The 15,175-nt window shown below is 43.9% G+C and overlaps 1 protein-coding gene across 3 annotated transcripts in view; it reads left to right on the top strand.

The window, feature by feature from the left end:
• Positions 1-15,175, top strand: part of LOC136646075 (sorbin and SH3 domain-containing protein 1-like) — a 209,615-nt gene that overhangs the window by 189,288 nt on the left and 5,152 nt on the right. For all 3 annotated transcript variants that reach the window (XM_066622642.1, XM_066622641.1, XM_066622643.1), the window contains 7 exons: positions 552-666; positions 775-900; positions 2,281-2,475; positions 7,757-8,482; positions 9,171-9,287; positions 13,736-13,795; positions 14,806-14,864. In XM_066622642.1, coding sequence (XP_066478739.1) covers positions 552-666; positions 775-900; positions 2,281-2,475; positions 7,757-8,482; positions 9,171-9,287; positions 13,736-13,795; positions 14,806-14,864 — 1,398 coding nt within the window. The remainder of the gene's footprint in view (positions 1-551; positions 667-774; positions 901-2,280; positions 2,476-7,756; positions 8,483-9,170; positions 9,288-13,735; positions 13,796-14,805; positions 14,865-15,175) is intronic.

The raw sequence follows: 15,175 nt of genomic DNA, 5'->3' as shown, positions 1-15,175 counted from the left end.
TTGTTCTCTACGTCTTCCAGGAACAAAGACCTAAATACCTTAAGACCAGTATAATTTAAGTCCAGTCCTTAGACATAAATAGGCTTCCAGGGTTCTAAATAATGGGGTGGGGGAGAGGCATCCCTTCATGAGACAAATGCTGAAGCTGGTTAGGGCAGGGATTGTGGCCAGGAAGCATGCTGGGGACAGGGCTAACCAGCGTACTCCCATTCTCCCCTCTGGGTATAGCATACCTAGCTGTGTGAGGATTGGAGAGTTTAGTGCTGACTTGTTCCCCCTAACCAAAGTGCTGTTATCAGTTTATAGGTCAGTCTATCAGTGGATAGATCTGAAACTTCCTTTTTCTGGAAGTCTGCCATAACTTGAATATATGTTTATGGAAGTCTACCATAAACAGAAGATTAGGTTTAATGTAATCAGGCTTTTAAAATTTAGGAATAAGTTGTACATATGACTTTTGTTCATTGTATATTTTCCATCTATATTTTCCTATGTAAAATGGGTGTCTTTATCTAAAAGCCATTAATGCATGATCTGTATGTTGTTAACAGGGAACTCCCTCTGCAGAAAGGGGATATCGTTTACATTTATAAGCAGATTGATCAGAATTGGTATGAAGGAGAGCACCACGGCAGAGTGGGCATCTTTCCACGGTCATATATAGAGGTACTTGTTTCACTTGGTCATTTATAGAGGTACTTAAGTCACTGTGGGTCAAAGTCATGCATGGGTCTTACTCTGGGTTTTTAAATCTGCCTTTTTGTTGTTTTTCAGCTGCTTCCCCCAACAGAAAAAGCCCAGCCCAAGAAAACTTCACCCTTGCAAGTCCTTGAATATGGAGATGCAGTTGCCAAATTCCATTTTAATGGGGACACCCAAGTGGAAATGTCCTTCAGAAAGGTACAGCTGATGCATCCTGTAGACTAGAGAGACATTATTCAGATCCAATGGAAGTTTTCTGGTTTCGGTGTAGTGAGCAGGTTTCGGTTCAGCTGATATGTCTGACAAGATTATTTTACTTTTCTTTCTTTCTTTTTTTTTTTTTGAAGAACAGACAAACTTATAAAGGATAGGTCTGTCAAACAGGCATTTGTCTGATGAACTAATTGGAAAGCTCAAGTTAACAGTTGGTATGCCTCTGACATTACAGAGTGTGAAGGTGCTTCGGTTTGTATTTCCTAGCTCAGATGCACACATTTTGGTACCTCAAAATGCTTGCCTCAAAGATGAGGCAAGCATTATTTCCTCCAGCATTTTTTGGCTCATAGTTTATTGCCAATTAGAGAAGAAATCAAATGTGCTCTGCCTTCCTCCCACCAATCATTCTCCCTCCATCCAATCCATTTACCTTACTTACTGCCCTTGTGGCAGTCATGTGGAGAAATTAATACTCTGTCAGTAGTTTTGGGAGAACTACATTGCTAAGCCCTCCTAGTCAGACTTATAAGATGAAAAAGTGTCTGTCTGCAAACATATTGAAAATATTATTTCAAATAAATGAAAAATGCATCACATTTTTTTCCTGTAAATATTTTCCTTCCAGTGTTTACCTGCATCACCATTACTGGAGGAAGAAGGAGTAATCAATAAAATGGGGCAAATGGCTACACCCTTGGACTTGGGACTGGAATTCAGTAAATGTCAAAGCTTCGAGAGGAGCCACAGGCGGTCCTGGCTCCTGTGCCGCCTGGGGCCAGGACCACAAAATGGTGCCCCGCTCTCTAGCAGGCGTGCCCAGAGGCCTTCTGAGGCCTCCAGAAGGCCTAAAAATGTCACTTCTGATTTTTGGCAAAAACCAGAAGTGATGGCCTCAGAAGGCCTTCTGGGTGCCAGGGAGGCCACGGGCAGCCTCCCACTCCTCAAAAGGCCTTGGAAAGGGCTGTAAAGGCTAGTAAAAAACAAAAATCAGGCAGTGGGGTAGGGGGTTGCAGTGGCACTCCAGAGCATTTGCCTTCCTGACCCTCCCCCCCACCCCGATATGACTGTGGCCACAGGCACTGGAGTCCTTCCTCACCATGTCATTCATTACACTGTGGCCAGTCAATCAGAAGCTGAATAGCTGGAGTCATGCATTTTGTTGTCTCTGAATTAGCAAACTAGATTGCCCAGGTTATAATGGAGGTGTGTTCAACCTCTTTGTGGCTTATTTATGCAAGGTTGGAAATGCAGGTAACTACTTGATTGAATAAGAAGAAGCAGCTTGAGAGCCTCTGAATTGGGAGTGGCAGATCTTAAGCTTGATCTGGTGCATTTGTTCTGTCCAATTCCACTTTCTTGTAGGGTGAGAGGATCACACTGATTCGGCGAGTGGACGAGAACTGGTATGAAGGCAAAATCTCCGGCACCAACCGCCAGGGCATCTTCCCCGTCACGTATGTGGAGGTGCTCAAGCTGCCCGTGCTGAAGAACACACCAGACTATACTGACCTGCTGCTTTCCCACTCCCCGAACCGCAGCCTGACAGCTTCCCCACAGGTACCTGCTCTTGGTCTAGCCTTGCAATGGAAGTCTGCTGCTGTTCTCCATAGATAGCCCAGATTCTTTTTCTAGCTAGTTCCAAAGATATAATCAGGAGAAGGCATTGTATTGTGTTCCATTTATCAGCTGTATGATCAGATAATACATGGAATGTGGAAGGAGTTAACAGTATTCTAATTTTAGCAGGTTTGGATGACTCACTGATGCTCAATACACATTTCTAAGCTGAGAAACAATGCTCCTGTTGCACACACATACTGGGGAAAAAAACTGTCCTGTGGAAAAACCAGCATGTGGTGGGAGTTTCAAATGATCCAACGGTTACCAGGTGATTTTGGTCATGGAGTGGAAAAATTAAGTCATAGGAATGTACCCTAAGGACTTGCCCAGATGCATTCCCAGAGCCCTCGATGAGGTGAAGGGCTTGCAGCAAGGGGAAAGGACACATCATTCAGATTAAAAATGTTAGATGAGCGTTAGAAGAAATTATGAGGCACTGCCACAGAGGCTTAAGCTGGTTTAGAAAAGAAACAAAACCCTGAAGTACTTCTTAGCAGTCGTGTGGTAACTCAGGTAAATTTTATTGGACAGCACTCGGACCTTTAAAAATAATAGTTCCCAAACTGCATGACCTTATGCCTCCAATACTGTTTTATTTATGATGATATGGGCGCTATCCAATACATGCCAGTGCCAGTTATACACAGAGGCACACATTTCTGTTGGGGCTATGTTGGCCTGTGTAGAAAGAGCAGGTTGGGGGTATTCCAAGGCAGCTCCTGAGGAGCTGTAAAAATCCTGAAAACTCTTTGGCACTGACTGAAGTACAACAGAATAAAGAAGCGAACAAATATAAACACATCTTCACTTCTGGTCTGTTCCAGTCCTTAGAATGCAGTCCTGCTTGTGGGCTGTTTTAAACTTATTGAAGGCACTGAGATTTATGCATCCTGTGGTTAGGATTGTGGTAGACAATGGTCAGCAGAGCTAGTCCTGCACCATGAAATTAGCACCCTCTATTCCCAGAACCTCACTGGAATTATCTTCCCATTGATTTTGACAGGTGTCTTAACTAATTATTAATTATCAAGAGGACACCTCTTCAGCAAAGGAACCAGAATGCAAGGGTATGGACTGCAAGAATGACTTATATAAAAATACAGCCAGGCAATTATACAGCCTGGTAGTTAAGCACCATTTGCCAGGTGACCCATTTTGAACTGTGAAGTATCCAGGACTTGGTGGCCTGGAGATTGATCACAGTCGTTCAGATAACTTTGGAACTGACATGTGAAGAAATAAATAGAAATGCACAGAAAAAAATGCCTGAGGAGTGGAAATGAAACAACAGTGATAACAACAAAGCAGGTTTTGATAGAACTGGGGCCATGCAGTTTGCAGTGTATCTTTTGCTGACAGCCACATCTGCTGAAGAATTGTAATCTTGCTTCTAGGTCCAGAGAGGCTACTTGAGGGGTTGCATGTTAGCAGAATAGCTGGCCAATTGATGATGATGATACAGGTATTTATATACCGCCTTTCTTGGTCGTCAGATTTCTCCTCAGACTTTAATTCAAGGCGGTTTACATAGGCAGGCTATACTAAATCCCAATAGGGATTTTTACAATTGAAGAAGGTTCTGTCTTTCAAGAACCACAACATTTCAGATGGATCTTTTTATGATCTGGTATCACATTCTGGCCTCCATTTTCCTCCCACACAGGCTGACAATCCATCATATCTCCCTTGAAGGGTGGCCAAAGAGCAGGTGGAATAACTCGGCTGGGCTTGTCAGCTGCTTCAAGGTCTCACCGTTCACGGTGCCGGTGGCCTCGAACTGGCGACCTTCAGATGTTATGTTCTTATCTTTAATTGATGTAAAACACGAAACAAGAACTTTTGGAAGTTGGGCAATTCACTTGAAACTGGGACAGGAGAGATGCCTCCTTAAGAACATAACAAGAGCTCTGTTACGTTCATTGTGTTCAGCAGCTTCCTTCTCACAGTGGCTAACCAGATGCTTGCAGAAAGTCCACAAGTATGGCAGGAAAACCACGACCTGTGAATTCTATTCTATTCCATTCTATTCTATATCTATTAGATTCTATTCTATTCTATTTCTGAAACTAACACCCTCCCCCCCCCGACAATTTAACCTTTCTTTGTGGTCAAGGTGCTCTGACCCCCATATCATGTCACTGCCCTTTTCTGAATCTCTTCCAATTCTCCATCCTTTTTGAGATGGCGGAACTAGAACTGGATCAATTTGGCTTCATTATGGAGACAAGACAATGCTGACTGTTTTAATTTCCAGTCCCTTTTCTCTTAGTCCTACTATGGAATTTGCCTTTTTCACAGCTTTAGCATGCCAAGGGTCAAACTGGATGTGACATTAGAATTGCACAAATGCATCTTTGGTGTCTTTTTTTTTTTTTTTTAGTGGAGGGGGGCTGAAAACAACAGAGGGGGCCTGATTCAGATTTGGGCCACTTGGAGGTATGGGAGAGTTTTACTCTTGTTCCCCACTGTGGCTCTAATTCAAATCATCCTCGTGTTGTATTCTCTTTCCTTAACTAATGATCACTCGGGGGGGGGGTGGGTAGGCAGCTTGAATCTAGGCTTTAGTGTGGGGGGAAAGGACAAAAAGTTCCTCTGCCGTGATCACAAGTCAGTTGAACTCCACATTGCTACTTTGATGATGGTGATGATGATGAATATTTATATACCACTTTTCAACCTGAAAATTTTCATCAGCAGTTTACAAGGAATATATCAATAATAATAAATGCATTTCTGACATCATGCTCAGTTTGGCTTTGTTGGTATTTTCTTTGAATCCTCCATCATGATCCCACTGTCTTTTCCTGGTTGGTTGTCTCCACTTCAGACCCCCATAAGCAAACGTGTTTCTTATCAGAGTGTTTGCCTGGATACGCATCGCATTCTGCTTACTTTCATTGAACTGTGTTTGCCTTTTTGTTGCCTGTTCACTCAATGTGGAAAGATTGTTTGAGCAAGGCTATGATCGACTCTTTTGTGTGTCGATCAAATGATCTATTTGTTTTTTTAACTGAGCAAATTATTAGGCATGGTGCTTTGTAAATTATTTTCTGCTGACATCTTTAATTTGAAGGAGTGTTTCTACAACTGTTCAGGTTTTGCTTTGATCATATGTATACAGGGGAATGGGCAGACACTAGACTGCGGGGACAGGCATTTGCCCGTAGTTTGCAGTTTCAGCAGGGGTTCCAGAACAGAACCTCTGCAGAAACAGGCACGTCTGTATTTTAAAATCCCGTTAGTAGAAATTCATTCTATGGTATTCTCCTTGCTTCTGGAGAATTAGTTAGTTGTGATTTATACGTGCACACCTTTGTGGTCTCTGTGCTTGAGTTGCCTGGTTCTGCTCAGTCAGAAGATACTGCAGCATCAAAAGCATTTCCAATGGAAAAATGTAATTCCCTTTCTAATGGCCTAATCCTAACTATGCGTTATACTGGTGGAACATGATTCTGCCGGCATAACGCACTTGCTGCCTGTTGCAAATGCAAAAATGCTGGAGGGTGTGGCCTAGCCACCGCTGGAAGTGGGGAGTGACTGGGTCCACGCAGTGATGCCCCATGGATGCCCGTGCCTCAGGCAAGACTGTGCAGGGGCTGGAAGAGAGGCTGGGAGGGGGTGGAATGGAGCAGGCAGAAAGGGGAGGAGATGAGGAGGGTGGATTGGGTCTGCAAAGTGGGAGGATTTGGTGGCAGCAGTACCCACCAAATCCATCCCTATCCTGTATGTGATCTGCCTCCATGGGTGAATGTGGACTTGCACTGGTGATATCTCTGGTGCAGTCAACCCACTGGGCTGGTAGGGGCCTTCTCAAGGACAAGGGAACAGATGTTCCTAAGGAAGCCTCAACTTGCCTAAACTCCCCCTTACAATTCAGCAGATGCCGCTTTGGTGCCACTGCCTCGTCACGTGGAGAGTTTGGTAGGTTTGGGCAGTAAAACTACTTCAAGTTCCCTTTTTAGCTCATTTGCCAGTATAGTCTTTTGTTTGCTCCCATGAACCATAGAAAGTCCACTCCCCCTCTCCTATAGTGTATAGAGGTTGTCTTCCCAGCCCTGGGACATCAACATCAATAGCTGCTGCTTCTACTGCAGGAGTCTGGCCCAAGCCCCAAGACTGGAACAAGAGGCTGAGTTGTCCCTTTTCACCACTGCTCAGGCCTTCTCTACATTGCTGGACTGTTTAAGCTTTTAACTCACTGACCAGCTGAAGGGATTCACAGGCACTGTTACACAGTTGAAAAACTGCCTGGGTGATCTTAGAAGATGTTTCATTTGTCAGAGAAAATGACTTAAACCCAGATGAATGAATACTGGGGATTGCTTTGCCTCAAATTCACTCATAATGTGTCCATCCCCACTGGTCCATATGTACATGAGACTGCTGCTGCATTAATGGCCAGGCTGGGCTCTCAAGGTGCACTGTGTGTGTGTGAGAAAGAGCCATGCCATGTGTCTGTGCAGCTAACCTTAACTTCCGTGATGGTAGTGCCACTCTAAAGGTGCCATTGCAAGAATGACCACCAATATGGAAAGGCCTGTCCCTATAAATGGCGCTTCCGCACATACCTTGGCAGTCCTGCATATGACAGAGAAGACTGTGTTGAGACTGCCCCATGTACAAGTTAGTCCTTGGAATAGGGTAGAGTTCTGTACAATAAACACTGAGAGCCAAACTTGATGTGAGGACAACCTGAATGGTGAGGATAGACCTGGGTAGAGCCTTCCCTTGTTCCCTTGTAAAGTAAAGGGGGAGTGAGACTGGGAGAAACATTACTAAATAAAAGCAGTTCAGGGTAGAAAAGCACAGGCATTGGAAAGGGTTCAGCCCCCTCCTACCCATCCATATTGCCCAGTGCTGTAAAGTTGCCCCCCCCCATTTTCAGGAAATTGGCAGGACACAAGTTGTATCCTACCTTCATCTAGTCAAGCCTTTTTTCCAAGTGTATTAGACATTCATATGCTGTTATGAACCTACAGGATATACATGCTACTGTCTACCATAATATTTCAGATAATTCTTGTTTCATATGTCATGTTTCTGAGCCTTGGATCCAGCAATCTCAATCAGCTTTTCTGTGTTCAGTCATGTCATAGCCTTTTTGTTTTTCTTCAGTTTCTCTTACTGCATAACTTTTATTTCAGGTTTGTTAAAATAACTTGCCTTTCTTTCTTTTTTTTTTTTTTGCTTTTTTTCGTTTCATTTTGTTTCCCTCAAGTCTCACAGTTCTGAGCTGCTTTTCACACCAACTCCTCCACCTTTGCCCTTCATGCGCCCAGCCCTGTCTCCTGAGTTGCAGGCCATCACCACTGAATGGATTTCCCTGACCTTGGGAACCTCCTGCAGCAGCACTCCAACCGCCACCCCACCTTTGCCTCCTCTGCCTGATGCCTCTCTCTGTAACATCGACTATCTCATTCCTTCAGCAGTGGCCAGCCCCTCGCCTTCCATCAGCCTCCATCATTCTAACTTCTCCAACTCTTCAACTCCCAGATCTGTCATTTCTCCACTCTCTTCTTGCCCTTCAGGGCCTCCGTCATCTGCTCAGAATACCCACCTGCTCACTCCACAAAGTGAAGAAAAGTTGGTTAGCTCCCCTTCTCCCCACCTGAGCCACTGCCATTCACCTTACTCGGTAGTTGGCAGTCCAGATAGCTTCCTCTCAGAGCTCAGTGATGTCCTTGACCAACAAAGGAGCAGAGGAGCGGGTCGAAGCATTGACAGGGAGAACCGGATCACAGCCGACAAAGACTGCAGTGGCACTCGTGTGACCAGTCCAGGGAAGTGGCCATCAGATTTGGAGAAGGGTGTTATCCCACAAAAGAAATCTCCTCACACCTTTGAGAGCAAACTAAATCAGGAGCAGGGAAATGGCCCCCAGAAAAGGGATACCGGCAATTATAAACAAGTTGAACAGAGGGAGAGTCAGAGCAGGGCCATCAAGGTACTTTGTCCTGCATGCGTGTGTTGTACTCCAGCAATTTACGTTGTGTGCCTGCACGTGTGAGGTCAAGTATCACAGTTTCCCATCACATTAGGTCGTAGTTGAAAAACACTTTTAACGATTCCTGCTTTGTTAGTGGCTGACAGCAGCATCTGGAATTGTAGCGGATGAATTAAGATAACTTCTTTTGATCATCAGGGAAGTGAGATCATAAGAGTGTCCAAGCTGAATGGCAGTCCTGTACGTATAACCTGTAGGCTGAGAAACCTTTTGGAGCACCAAAAGTGCTGATTTAACACGTGCCAGAGATACCACCCCTAACAGAAGTTCCTTGCTTTGCTCCTACTTCAACTGGTTATTTTGCAAGAGACGAGTGGGGACGACTCCTAAAATTAATGAATGGGAAAGGTATTAAATGGTGCAAGCATAATGAATGCCAATTCTTGTTGGCCTGTTTTTAAGGAGCCTATGTCTGTAGGGCTAGCACCTCTCCATTCCAACACATCAAGCCTCCAGGACTAACATGGGCCAAATAAGTTTGAATGGCATGCCTACTTTTGCATGGTCTTGTTTGCTACATTTGCACTCAGGTTAGAATCAATGCTCTTACCTGTAAGATCATCATTACTGTCATGCTATTGTTGTGGGGCAGTGCTCTTTGCTGACCAACTTTTCTTTCCTTTAAAAGACTCTCAACACACAACCATTCTCTCCATGTGCTCTTCTGTCTCCCTCTTCAATTTCTTCTTTTGCCGTTGCAACACAACCACCTCCCAGACTCACACGCAGGGTCAGTGTGCCACAGGTAACTATTGGAGGGGCCAGGGGCAATTTGCAGCTTGATATTTCATGTTTGTTGCAGTTGGCCTCATGTGATTTGCTTATCCAGATTTTAATTTCACAGGTCAAGCAGATCTCTTGGGAAGTAGATTTAGGTTTGGCATTAGGAAGAATTTCCAAACTAAGAGCTGCCTGGCACTGGGACGGTCTGCCTTGTGCAGTTGAGAGCTTGCCTTTGTTGGAGCTTTGCGAGCAGAGACTAGACAGCAAACTTGTCAGGGAAGTCGTAGCAGTTGCCTGCTCCAAGGTCCATTCCACCTCTAACATGCCTGTATTAGAGGCTGCCTATTTTATAAAAAAAAAATTATTTATTTGAGGCTGCCTAGTGAGCTTTCTTTTTAGTAATTCCAAGTATTGAAGCAATGTATGTCATTCATTTATGTTTATATATCCAGTGGATATATAGAGGTTCTTTCCCAACCGTGCAACTTCATACTCCTCTATTTATATGGAATGTTAATTGTCAAGTCTAGAAAGCTAGCTGTGTGATGCACGCACGGAAGTCCTCGTTACAACCCTTGTAGCACCTACTTCACAGGCAGAGGGCCACCGTTCAAACCCTGGCATTTGCAGTTCATAAGATTCTGTGTTGCAGGGCGGGGGGGGGGGGAGTGACTGGAGATTTTGGAGAGCCACATGGTAGTAGACAGGACTGGATTAGTTGGACCCATAGTCTGACCTTGGTATAAGACAGTTTCGCAGGGTTAATGAGCATGCATTTGTGGAACATGGCTGTGTGCTAAAATGGTGCAGACCCTGTTAATCTCAAGCCAGAATCCCAGGTACCTGCCTTTACACTGTGCTTATTTAAAATGGACTTCAACATTTGTATATTAATCATATGTTTTTTTGCTAGGCTTAGTTGTTGAGAAGTCAGATTTGGGAAATGGAGGCAGCAGATCTTTGGGGTCTCAATAGATTGTCATATTAGAAAATTAGGTAATGCCTTGACATTTCAGACTATATTATCCAGGTTTCTGGCAACCCAAATGTCAATCTCTCCCACTCCATTGCATGCAGCCATGCCAACTGAATGCACGCTGCATGCCATAGTGAAAGGGGTGAAAAGTGGCCAGCAAGAGGTAAGTCAAAAACTTCTTCCAGTAGACTGCCTGGTCACTAATGGGTCTCTTCAGAACCTTTAGCTGGTGCAAATCAGCTCTTTAGCTGGCGCAAGTCCAAAGAAGGGAGACAGGATCCGGTGTACACAGCTGCCACAAAGATCCTCCTTCACCAAACCTCCCAGATTCTCCCCACATCTGTCCTTGCCACCATCTTACCTGCTCTGATGTGACCTCGGTGGGCCATTGGTAATTGCTGGTGACTTTGGAGTGCCTAATGGTGGCATGCCATTTACAGCAGCACCATGGCATTTATGACAGTGGAACACATGTTCCACTATTGTAAAGTGGCCATAGAATTGGGTCATGAATCTGTACTTCAAGCTGCCTAGTTTGGAGATGAATGGGGGGTGGTGGTGGTGGTGATTGTTTACAGTATGCAGAATATTCTCCTGTGAATGCCTGATACATGGCTTACTCTGCAGAAATAGTCAATATTCATTCATTATTCAAAGTATTCATTACCCTCAAAGCTGCTGCAAGCTTTTCCAGTTAATTAACAGTGCTGATACTAAGCACAGCATGGCCACAGGCAAAAGAGTCAACTATCTACTGTATGTCTGAAGGGAAGTCAAACTGGAATAAACTTTTCCCTCAGCTCCCATTTAAGAAGTTTTACTGCATATTAATAAGTGCAATAGCACGCAGGAATACCAATTTGAACTGACTGAAATGCTGACTGTTGGAAACTGTAAATTGGTATGAATTTTGATGCTGGACCAGGAATTTCCACAATTTCAGAAATACAATTGCTACTTGTGGTCCTGCTAATGATAAAAAAATCAGTCAGTTTAGAGCTAAGTTATTGCCCTCATGAGAGAGTGATGTGATCATCCCTATTAAGCAGGTGTGTCAAAAGTTTTTGGCAGGAGGGCCACATCGTCTCTCTGACACTGTGTTGGGGGCCGGAGAAGAAAATAATTAATTCACATTTAAAATTTGAATAAATTTACATAAATGAATATATTAAAGATGAACTTATATGAATGAATGAAGGTCTTGCAATAGCTCAAGGCCTATAAAAGGCCTTGCACAAAGCAAGGCTGGCCTTTTCCTTTCTGACACTACTGCATCACAGATGTGAAACAGCAAGCAGTGGAGGAAGCCCTCATCCCACAGCTCATGCGAGAGGTCAAACAGTCCCTAAATCCACTTGCAGGTGCTCCTGCTCTAGTTTATTTCAGTGGGGCTTGTATAGGGGCAAATATAGGTGGATTGTGCCCTTTGACTTTTTGAAACAGCTTGCTATATTTGTGATTATGCAAGCAGGCACTGCCTATCTAAAAATAAGGTGAAAAAACATTCCACTTTGGCTTGTTACCTATCTGATGTGTTGCAAATCATCTCACAAAATCACAGAGCATTTGAGCAGTGGGGCTGCTGTGAAAGCACACTTCTCACATTTGAGCTATTTTCTCACCAAGGTCAATAGAAACCAGTTCTTCCAATTTACAGCAGAAGCCTGTTTACTGGGCTTACTCACGCCTGTATTGTCCTTAAACCATTTCCTTCCCACCCCACCAAGGATTGCTGGGCCAGCAATCCCCAGAGTAGTTTTCCAGCTCTGAGTTGGGTGGAGGTCAGGTTCATACTATGAGAGAAAAAAACATGGTGAGTCTTGTTTTTCAAAACTTTTGCATACACATTTGGAAAAATCTATTACTGAAAGACTATGGCATAACCAGATGCTCACTCTTTCTCTTGCTTTTTTAAAATATCCTCTCTCTTTTCCTTCGAGGCTTTATACTCTGAGAAAGTCAAACTTGCATGGTTCAGTGGTAGGCCTGAATCTCTGGTCTAAGTGAAAAAGAAGTCATAAAAATGTATTTTAGAAATATTTTTATCCATGGGGACCTCCATGGTTCAGCCTGGTCTCTTCCTGCACACATTTTCTATGGCTCTGTGATGGAGGTTTAGTTGGGCCAGGGGGTATAGATTGGTGGTATCCAGAACTAGGGCAGAACTAGGCTACTTCTGTAGCCTGCTTTATTTTGGGCTCTGCATTCTGAATTAGCTACAATCCAGTTGCATTCGGTGTAATATATTTATTTGTTTTCAATGATGTGTGATAGTTTCCTATTTGTAATCATTCCACTAGCCTGAGAATGGCCATGACATTCCAAACTCTCTGTGTAATGATTTCAGCACCCCCAGGAGATTTCATGAACTCTTAATTCTGTTGCCCCATTAATATTGCAGTTTCTTTTCTCTGTAAGCAAAAGCATTTTCCCTAACAAACAATATCAAATTGTTCCAGCCATGTCTTGAAATTTAAGAGGTTGTGCATGAGTCTGACTTTATTATTATTAGTGTAGAATAGATTGTAGGAACTGCAGTGGTGTGTTTACCTTCGACATAGGATGGGGTGGTTATGATATCTTTGTACAATGTGGCTGCTGTTTCTGGAGGCTAAGTTGGGGTCTAGCAAGGGGACATCCACTGTGAAAGGAGGTGCTAAAGGTGAGAGCAAAACTGCAGCCAGGTTGAGACTGAATGGGAGGCCTCTTCAAAACTGAACCTTCACATAGTTCAGATGTTGGGTACCCAAATGAGAGACAAAAAGGAGGTTGAAACAATGGCTGCAGTTCATCAAGAGATCCTTTTGTGGGACTGAGTCCATAAAAATAAATGTAAATTACATAGTTCTACTTCCTGCAGCAGCCATTTGTGTGGGTCTGCACAGGAGACATTGCTGTTGGTTTGTGCCCCAAAACTTGCTTGGTCTTCAGCAACATATTACATGAATGGTTAATTCATGTACTCACCTTCAGGCTGATACACATGCAGGGATGTTTAACTGGATGAACACAGTAGGAATGGGGGATATATATTTGACTGGGCCCGTCAGCTTAAGACCTGTCCCAAAGTACCATGAAATGAAAGTGTGACTGGAGTATTTTCCGCTAGGTATGAACGTCTTTCTATTTGCCCTGTTCATTGCCCAACAAACCATCGAGTCCTGATGTGTTATCTGTGTCCTTCCATAGGAATTGTCTCACACCATTGTTGATCCCCTCTCTTCCACTGTATTGCTAATCCACCATTTCACCCTGTAGCTCACTTCTTCTAACCCACTAATTTTGTGCTTTTGCCTTTACACCCTGCCACAGCTACAGTACTACATACATACGATAGTGCCTCATTGTTTAAAAAGTCTGTTATCTGAATCCATTGGTGGATGTCATTTGTGTTACTCCCCCACCGCCCATCCCTCCATTTTTTCATTTGATTTTGATTTGGTAGTACATGTGCTAAAATGTCTCCCTTATCATGTGCTTTGGTAATCACACAGCTTTCTCATCATTCATTGAGGCCAGGACCAGATCTCACAGAATCTGAAAAGAGCTATGTGGTAAGAGCACTATTTCCCTGAGATTTGTATCTGTAGCACAGTCCCAACTGCATAAGCCATCACTTGCTTTCTAACACACCACAGACAGGAGTACTGGTAAAACCCCAGCAGTAGAGCTGGGCAGAGCAGGGTCCCCTAGTGCCAGCATTGCTCACTAGCTGCTGTTCTTGTTCAGCCCTTTGAGTGAGCTGTTTTGCCCAATACAAATAAGAAAGCAGGGCCTACAGGGTAGGTTCAACCAGACACCATTAGAAGCACCTGCCTGGGCCCCAGGAGTGCCTGCAGTTTGGAGCTTTGGTAGTTCAGTAGCTCCTATCCGAAGTATCCCACACCTCTTGCACATTGGGGGTTTCTCAGCAGCTCTGTACTACTGGGGAGAGCAGAGTCACTGGCTGGTCCTTTCTCATGCCTGAAAGAAAGCTTGCTCTCAATGAAAAAAAAGCAGAGCAGTTACACACACACACACACACACACACAGAGAGAGAGAGAGAGAGAGAGAGAGAGAGCTTCAGTCGCATGTCTGAGCTGTGTTTTGAACGTTCATAGTCAAACTGTGGCATGTGTGATTTTGAGGCCCTTGCTGACTAACTGCAACCTCTCTTGCTGCTTTGTTGTATAAAACCTAAAACTAAAAAGCCAATTTTTCTGTGTCTTGCCTGTTTTTTCATGCTTACCACCTGGATTCCTTCTTCACTCCATTGCCTGGAATGTGTACCTGGATCTACAACTCTGTTATCTTTAACTGGATTTATGACTGCATCTGGATTGTTCCATCTCTTACTGTTTCTCCCCCTGACCCTTTCCTCTGTTGACTCTCCTCTGGGTTTTTCCTTGGATGTCAATGCATCCAATACTCGGATGCCAATACCTCTACCACCCAGGAAACTGTTTGCAATGAGATCATAAACATTGCTGAAAAATCAGTTCATTACTGCAGTACAATTTCTCAGCCTCTTGCCTCTTGCCACAAGGGACCCTTTAGTGACAAATCATCTCTCATCATTTCTCAGCAACCACAAGTCCTGCCACTGGGAGCCAACCTCAACAGGAATCATGCCCCACAAGACATGTAAGTTGATCTGATTTTCTCCTTGTAGCCTGCTGCTTTGTTTAGCACCTTTCATACCTGATGACAGAATTATCATCTATTTGGTAAGGAAGCTCTTACTCCAGAAATCCTTGGGGTATATGAATTTCTGATTCCAATTTTATTAGTTTCCTAATTTATAGGCATATCATACAGGACAGGACATTTTGGGCTTGAGCACAACTCTGGTACTGTGCTTGCTGTCTTGGTCAATGATCATCTTGAAAGCTCCTGAGCAGTGGTTCTCAAACTTTTTAGCATTGGGGCCCACTTTTTAGAATGACAGTCTGTCA

This window comes from Tiliqua scincoides, chromosome 3 (genome assembly GCF_035046505.1).
Source record: "Tiliqua scincoides isolate rTilSci1 chromosome 3, rTilSci1.hap2, whole genome shotgun sequence".
NCBI classification, from domain to species: domain Eukaryota; kingdom Metazoa; phylum Chordata; class Lepidosauria; order Squamata; family Scincidae; genus Tiliqua; species Tiliqua scincoides.
This window is presented reverse-complemented; position numbering and strand designations above follow the sequence as displayed.